The sequence below is a fragment of the Alligator sinensis genome, unplaced genomic scaffold (assembly GCF_000455745.1).
Source record: "Alligator sinensis unplaced genomic scaffold, ASM45574v1 scaffold647_2, whole genome shotgun sequence".
Taxonomy (NCBI): domain Eukaryota; kingdom Metazoa; phylum Chordata; order Crocodylia; family Alligatoridae; genus Alligator; species Alligator sinensis.
The window spans coordinates 4,356,822-4,364,451 of record NW_005841832.1 but is presented as its reverse complement, the minus strand read 5'-3'; the positions used below and the strand labels follow the sequence as shown (position 1 = coordinate 4,364,451).

The 7,630-nt window shown below is 52.2% G+C and overlaps 1 protein-coding gene across 3 annotated transcripts in view; it reads left to right on the top strand.

Annotated features, from left to right (window-relative positions):
- The window catches only part of CNOT3 (CCR4-NOT transcription complex subunit 3), a 15,772-nt gene that overhangs the window by 3,773 nt on the left and 4,369 nt on the right, over positions 1-7,630 (top strand). For 2 of the 3 annotated variants that reach the window (XM_025197097.1, XM_025197092.1), the window contains exons 5-9: positions 1,201-1,296; positions 1,603-1,822; positions 6,286-6,419; positions 6,866-6,922; positions 7,155-7,470. In XM_025197097.1, coding sequence (XP_025052882.1) covers positions 1,201-1,296; positions 1,603-1,822; positions 6,286-6,419; positions 6,866-6,922; positions 7,155-7,470 — 823 coding nt within the window. Of the gene's footprint in view, positions 115-1,200; positions 1,297-1,602; positions 1,823-6,285; positions 6,420-6,865; positions 6,923-7,154; positions 7,471-7,630 lie in introns of all 3 variants that reach the window. The other variant, XM_006014974.3, reaches the window with a different exon arrangement.

The window sequence follows — 7,630 nt, the reverse complement described above, 5'->3', positions numbered from 1 at the left end:
AAGGTGGTGCAGAGGGAGACAAAGACCAAAGCCTACTCAAAGGAGGGGCTGGGCCTGGCGCAGAAGGTGGACCCAGCACAGAAGGAGAAGGAGGAGGTTGGCCAGTGGCTCACGGTGAGGATGGGCTGTGGGGAAAGCAGGTACTGAAGAGGGGTGCTGTCCTTCGCCCTTGGGGCCAGCCTCAATGCAGCACTAGAGGGTGTGGGGCTGCACCCACCCAGAAGCTGCTGCATATCCATGCCAGTAAAGAGTCTATATGAGCAGCTCCTTGTCCCACCTGATAGGTGGCTGCATTTCAGTGCTAGGCATGGCATCCCTGTATAACATGCCCATCCAAAGGGTAAGAGAGTCTGTTTCGTGGAGTAGGCTCACAGATTCACAGAAGTTAAGGGACCTTATGAGATCATCGGGTCTGGCCCCCCTGCTCTAGGCCGGAAAGACTGCTGGGGTCAAGTAACCCCAGCAAGGTGTGCATCCAGTTTCCTTTTAAAGATCTCCAGGGTAGGTGCCTGCACCACACCTATTGGTAGTCTATTCCAGAGTCTGGTCACACTAACGGTAAAGAAGTTGTTCCTTATATCCAGGCTAAAACCTCCTAGGAGTTTATGACAGTTGCTCATGGTTTTTCTTTGGGGCGCTTTGGTGAATAGTTGTTCGCCTAGCCCCTGATGCTCTCCTGTGATATTTGTAAGCTGCCACTAAATCTCCCTGAAGTCTTCTCTTTTCTAGGCTGACCAGTTCCATATCTGTCAGCCTTTCCTTGTATGGCTTGCTCTTCAGGCCTCTAATCATAAAAGTGGCTCTTCTCTGGACTCTCTTAAGCTTCTCCACATCTGTCTTGAAGTGTGGTGCCCAGAACTGAACGTAGTACTCCAGCTGTGGCCTCACTAATGCTGAGTAGAGTGGGAGAATAACTTCCTTAGTTTTGCTTGAGATGCATTGAATGATGCATGCCAGTGTATTGTTTGCTCTGCTAACTGTAGCATCACACTGGTGGCTCATTCATTTTATTTTCAGTTATGACCCCCCAGGTCCCTTTTGGACATGGTGCTAGCTAGCGTAGCACCACCGAGCCTGTAAACTTGTTGCCTTTTAAGTCTGGGGCCGGGAGGTGCAGCGGGTTGGCAGTGAGGACTTGAGTGGGTGCAGCGGTGCCCCTGAGAGGCTGCTGTGGGAATGACAGTGTGTGGCTCTCCCCAGAACACCATCGACACCTTGAACATGCAGGTGGATCAGTTTGAGAGCGAGGTGGAGTCGCTGTCGGTCCAGACCCGGAAGAAGAAGGGGGACAAGGATGTGAGTGCAATGGAGTGTGGGTAGGCATTGGGGTTAGTGATCAGAATGAGGAACTAGGAGCCATGGCACCTGTGTTCTACCCAGCTGTGAGAGGGAGTGAGTCTTGGATTCTATCCTAGCTTTGAGAAGAGGGGTGGGTCTGGTGGGGGAAAGCAGGGGAGGGTGGGGGTTAGTTCAGCCCCCTGGTGTGTTCCCTAAGGCTGACTGGTCCTTGTGTGCTGTGGAGACCCCACTGCTCTGGGGACAGCAGACTTGGATTAAAGAAGTGGCATTTATCCCTCTATCCATTTGTTCATTGCCCAACAGAAGCAGGACCGGATTGAAGGCCTGAAGCGTCACATTGAGAAGCATCGGTACCATATCCGCATGCTGGAGACCATCCTGCGCATGCTGGACAATGACTCCATCATGGTGGACTCTATCCGGAAGATCAAGGACGATGTGGAGTACTATGTGGACTCCTCACAGGACCCTGACTTCGAGGAGAATGAGTTCCTCTATGATGACCTTGACCTAGAAGACATTCGTAAGTGTTGGCTCCTCTCTATGAGGCTGGGCCATATCCCATTGTGGAGTGGGGTGACAGGGCCCTGCTCAGCCCATTCCTGAAGCTCTTCACAAGCTCCTTCCCTCCAGCAACTTCCCTGCGACCCCTGTTGCTTCGTTTTGACCATCTTCCTTCTGTGCCTTCCTTCCTGCACCCCCGGAATCAATATTCCCCTTCTCAACTTCTCCCCTCATAAATTTGCTGGATGCGCTGATCTGGCTCAGGAGCTTTGTAGGAGGGCCACTGCTCAACACGAACCAGCCATCCTATCTCGGATCCTTATTTGGGGCAGGGGTGTCTGGCGAGTGATTGCTTTCTTCCTTCAGTTCCATCAGAGGGACATCCTGTGCAGGCTGAGGCTCTTTCTGTGCTAGGGGTGCCATGCCACTTGGAGCACAGAACTGGGTGGGGTCTCCCAGGTTAAGCCCAGTCCCCTTTTGTTCACAGGCAGCTGTTGGCTTGAGGGTTCTCCAGAATCCCCACTTCAGACTCTCACCCACAGCCATGAGATTCAAAATCCTCTAATCTGCCTTGAATAGAAGCATGGGGAGACGGATACTCCCAATGCCCCTGATGCAACAGGGAAGTTGTTGGTTTCTAGCTGTTTTAGATGATCCCAGGAAGGGATCCTATGTTCAGAAAGGCAAAAATGTGCCAGTTTGACCTAGAGGAACAGTCCCTTACCAGAACAGAAATACCAGCACACTCTACTGCTAAATCACTCCTGAGCACAGCTGTGTTGGTAAATCTATGCTTGTATCTGTACAGAGCAGCTGCCCTGTTAACTGGCTCAAGTGGGTGAAGGATTCCAACTTGTCATGCTTGTGGCTAGCTTGCCTGGGTCAGATGCCTGTAGCTCATCTGTGGCCGGAGTTCTCTGTGCACAAGTATGGAAGCAACACTTATTCACTCCAGACTCAGGCCCCCCTGGAATCTGACTGTTCCTGGTAGAACTGGAAGGGGAGTCTGTCCCCTGCCTCCCCACCCCAGAATATATAGAGGGTTTGTTGAATTTCCCATCTTCTTATTGTTTGGGTAGGCCTACAAGCAGAAAATCCTGTGCCGTTCTAAATAGGGAATAAACAGTCTGTTCTCACTTCAGGGAAAGATGGCAGGTCTGGTCAGCCTCTGTAAGCAAGCCGAGCCATAAGGCTGTGGTGTGGGGGTCCTAAGCGTGCTTGTATCTACCTTATCAGAAACTTCTAAGGTCTAAGTCAGGGGTGACCCTGTGAGCATCTGGTTTAGGTATCAGTGGTCCAGTGTCTTGCAGGGCAGTGACCCAGTATACCATCATCTCAACGAGATTCTTCAGACCAGAGGGGGGCTGAGAGGTATGGACAACTGTTAGGTCTTGCTTGATCTCTGAGAGCTGGAGGTGGAGCTGGGCCCTCACACTTGCAACTTGCTATCCCTGCCCAAACCATCTAGTTCATTATGAGGGTCAGATCTTTCTGTTGGCCATAGGGAATGTTTGCTCTTCTTTCCTTATGAGCTCTTGAGGAGAGAGAGGCTGAAGGAGCTAGGTATATTCAGCTTGAGGAAAAGGTGCTTAAGAGGGGACATGGTAGCAGTCTTCAAACACTTGAAGGGCTGCCATAAAGAAGAGGGAAAGTAGCTTTTCTTTCTTGCTGCGGGAGGAGGATGCAGACCAGTAGCCTGAAGTTGCAGCAAAGTAAGTTTAGATTGGATATCCAGAAAAATGTCTTCACTTAGAACAGTGAGGCAGTGGACTAGACTGCTTAAGGAAGTTGTGGGTTCTCCATCACTGGAGGTGTTAAAGAGACTGGACAGCCACTAGTCAGGGTTGATCTAGGTATAGCTATGTCTACGTTCGCTGCGGCTATTTCCCATACTTGTGGGCTTTGCTTTTGCCTCTGCCCCTCCCTTCTCCCCCATTTCTTTTACCTGTCAGGGTGTTTTTAAGGCTTCCTCAGTGGTGTTGGCTACAGCCAGGGCTGGGGACTTTCCCTGGGCTGTGCCAGTGTTTCTGCTGGGACCAAAGCCAGAGGTTCTTGGTTGGAGGGTCTTGCCCCTCCATTTAGAGTGTGACCCATTGCATTATCTGGGGTCATATGAGCCCAGTAGTCACTCCTGCCCAGGGCAGGGGGTCGGACTTGATGATCTATTTAGGTTCCTTCTGACCCTTCAACTATGAAACTGAGTCAGAAAGGAATTTTTATCCCATGGCCAGATTGGTGTGAACTATGAAAGTTTTTGCCTTCCTCTGTAGTGAGGGGCATGGCCCCTCTACCTGGGATCTCTTGAGCATATATTAAAAACATTTCACAGAAGCAAGATTTTGGCTACCATGGTTCTCCTGCTTTGCCTGTGGCAGGTTAGAGTGTTAGGTCTGTGTTGTCTCAGTTGATGGTAGTCTTATGTAGAACTTAGATTTATGGTTTGTATAGGATGATTTGGATAGTGATGACAGCGGGGCTGGACTAGATGACCTCTGGAGGCCCCTTCCAGCCCTACTTTTCTATGACTCTTGACCCAGCCATGTTATGCATGTAGGAACCAACAACAAGGACTTTGGCTATAAGATGGGGGTACATAGACTGGAGAGACAAAAGGAAGAGAGGGACTTGAATGTATTGGTCAATTATAGGAGGTCCATGAGCCAGTAGTGCAATGCAGCCATGAAAAAAGCCAACACAACCTAGGTGTATGTGCCTAATACTTACATGTGCTGTAGAGACCAGAAAGTCATGGTACCATTTGCAGAAGGCCTTGGTAAGACCACACTTCGAATAATGTGTGTGGTCAAGGCAGATGAACTTAGATAAACTTCATTGGGTTCAGAGCAGGGCCACTAAGATGGTTAAGGGAACAGAGATCTCTTAAGTAAGAAAGCTACAAACTGGCTAAAGGTGAATCTATACTGGCAACTAGAAGGCTCCTACCAAGGAGAGGAATGAAGGAAGTCTGCCAAGCCTAATAGTGGGGCAGGATCTCTGAATTGCTTTCACAATGGACTAGCTAGGTTTCATGAAGGAGGGTGTGGTAGGACAAGGATCTCTGGCTTAATCTGTATGATACAGACTTGTGTGTCTGCCATCCCCAGGTTAGGGTGGGGAGGTAACTCTCACAGCATGGAAGAAGTCTGATTAAACCCCTGCCTAGGGGCTTTGACTGTTTTTTGTAGTTGTGGCCAGGAAGGCTTCCCTTTCTGCGCGCCGTGCTGCCGCTGCCCCCCCCAATCCATCCCTCGAATGCTACTGGCTTCTGGTAGCAAGGGTTCCCCCCTTTTTTACAGCACTGGGATGTTGGCCATAGTTCTAGCTGGAGGGCTATGACTGGGGTGTGCTCATGCTCATGCCAAGTACTTGGAAAACTCGGAGGCTCCTGGCTGGAGGATCTTGCTTTTCTGCTTGGGGTCATGCCGGTCACTAAATTTGAGGTCAGGAAAAGAGTGTTGCTCCAGATCAGACCAGCACAGGCTGTGGGGGTTTTGCCTTCTTATGCAGGGCATAATCCTTTCCTAGAATCTGAGCTTTTAGGAACCTAACAGTTTCCCTGTCAGTACAGGGAGGACATTGGTAGTGCCTTAGTTTCCCTACCTTTCCCCCCTGACAGTTGTAGGGTGGTGCTGGTGTTTGGGGCACTGGGCCTTATGGTTGTGGGGAAGGTTTTGCAGTGGGGATCTGGGGGAGCCCTTGGGCAGATGGTTGCCCATGGACCCAGACTCCCTGCCCTAGGAAGCCCCTTCTAGTTCTGTGCTCCTCCTGAGGCTGGCTCACATCTTAGATGGGGGAGACACTTTTTTTCCTTTGAGCAGTTTTGTACCTGCTGCTCGTTGCAAGATCAGGAAAAGATCATCCCTTGTTTGGACCCTTCCTGACATCCCCCATCATCACCTCTCTGACGAGTTTGCCCAGCTCTGAGTGGAGTGATTCTTTTTTCTGGGCTCGTCGCAGAATTGGGGTTTTGGGGGGAGCAAAAAGGGCAATTAACATTTTGGGGTGGGGGAATGTTCTGTCAGTGATATTTTTAGATAAGGCCTCACCATTGTTGGAAGGCCATGGATAAAACAGGCTCATAATGCCATAGATGGATCCCAGTGACTATAACCTGGGAAACCTCGGGTCCAAACAGACTTGCAGTCAGCCATAGAGTCCTAGGGAGACGGGGGGTGGGAATATGAAACCTAGGAGACTTTAGAGAAGTAGTAGGCTGATAGATGGGCATAGGTTCTGAGAGCCTGCTGTAGGGCCTCCTATTTGTCTGCCCCACTCTTGTATGAGACTCCATGGCTGATTGGAGATCTGTTTTGGACTGGAGGTTTCCCCAGTGTTCTGTCGTCTCCCCCAGGAAGAGGGGGTAGACTAGGCCTGGGGGTCTTTGAGAGGTGGCAGGGGCCCAGCCTTTCCAGCTCTGGTCTGTAACTCTCAAAGCCTGGTCGGCATCTGCCTAACTGCATCCCGCCCCATCACCCCTTCCAGCACAGGCTCTGGTAGCCACCTCCCCGCCCAGCCACAGCCACATGGAGGATGAGATCTTCAACCAGTCTAGCAGCACTCCTACCTCCACCACCTCCAGCTCGCCAATTCCGCCCAGCCCTGCCAACTGCACGACGGTAAGGGCCTCCCTTGGGCTAGAACAGTGGGGCCTGGGAGCTTAGACTCTCAGGGCCTCTCCCAGCTCTGGGAAGTGGGGGTGTCTTGTAGGCTAGAGCAGGGGAAGGGGACTGGGAGCCAAGATTCCTGGGTCCTCTCCCAGCTCTGGGAAGAGGGTGGGGTCTAGTGGATTAGTGCATGGCCAGACTGCCTTATGGCAGCCTGAACATGCTTGAAGCCTGGGTGCTAGTGCTCCAGAGAGCAGTGACAGCCGTGGCCCTGGGACATGGGGAGGGGTGCTGAGCTGATGGAGAAGGTGTGGTCCTGGGGCCAAAACATCAGAAATGCTTAAATATCTCTCTGTGGTGCCTACACTGGCCTCTGTGTTCAGGCATGAGCCATTCCCTAGCCCTGCTGAGCAGTTGGGGGGCAAACTGACTGAGCCCTGCTCTCTCCTCCCTACAAGGAGAACTCGGAAGATGACAAGAAGAGGGGGCGATCAACAGACAGCGAAGTTAGTCAGGTGAGCACTGGGGAGGGACCCTCTCAGGGGCTGCAAATACAAGGTCAGGTGCACTGTGCTGGCTATAGATCAGAGCGCTGGGGACCCAGGACTCCTGGGTTCTCTGTTTGTTTTGGATGGGAAGTGTGAGGCCTGCTGGGTTGGAACAGGAGGACTAGGAGCCAGGACTACCGGGTTCTCTCCCAGCTCTAGCCAGGGGACAGCCTGACCTGCTTTTCCTCTGTCCCTTCAGTCACCTGCGAAGAATGGTTCAAAGAGTGTCCACAACAACCACCACCCGCAGTCGCCAGCTGTCACACCTAGCTATCAGCTAGGGAGCAGTTCAAGCACCTCGTCCTCACTGGGCAATGGTCCTGGCTCCAACAGCAATGGGGCTGTGTCCAGTGGGAGCAGTGCTGGCAACAAGGCCAGTCCGGCCACAGGGCACACACCCAGCACCCCCACGCCCTACGCCCAGGCCGTGGCACCCCCACCTGCCAGCACCAGCGCCTCACAGCCCCGGCCCCCCAGTGCCCAGCAGAATGCTAGCAAACAGAACGGTGCCACAAGTGAGTCCCTTGGTGGTATTGTTGGGCGGGGGTGGGGAGGGAAGGGAGCAGGGCATTTTAAAGGGCCAGGGTGGAGATACTGATATGGGAATGGCTGCTTTCCTGCCTGCCTGTGTTCCCAGCAGGTGTGTTTCCACTCCTGGTACCCATCTCTTACTTG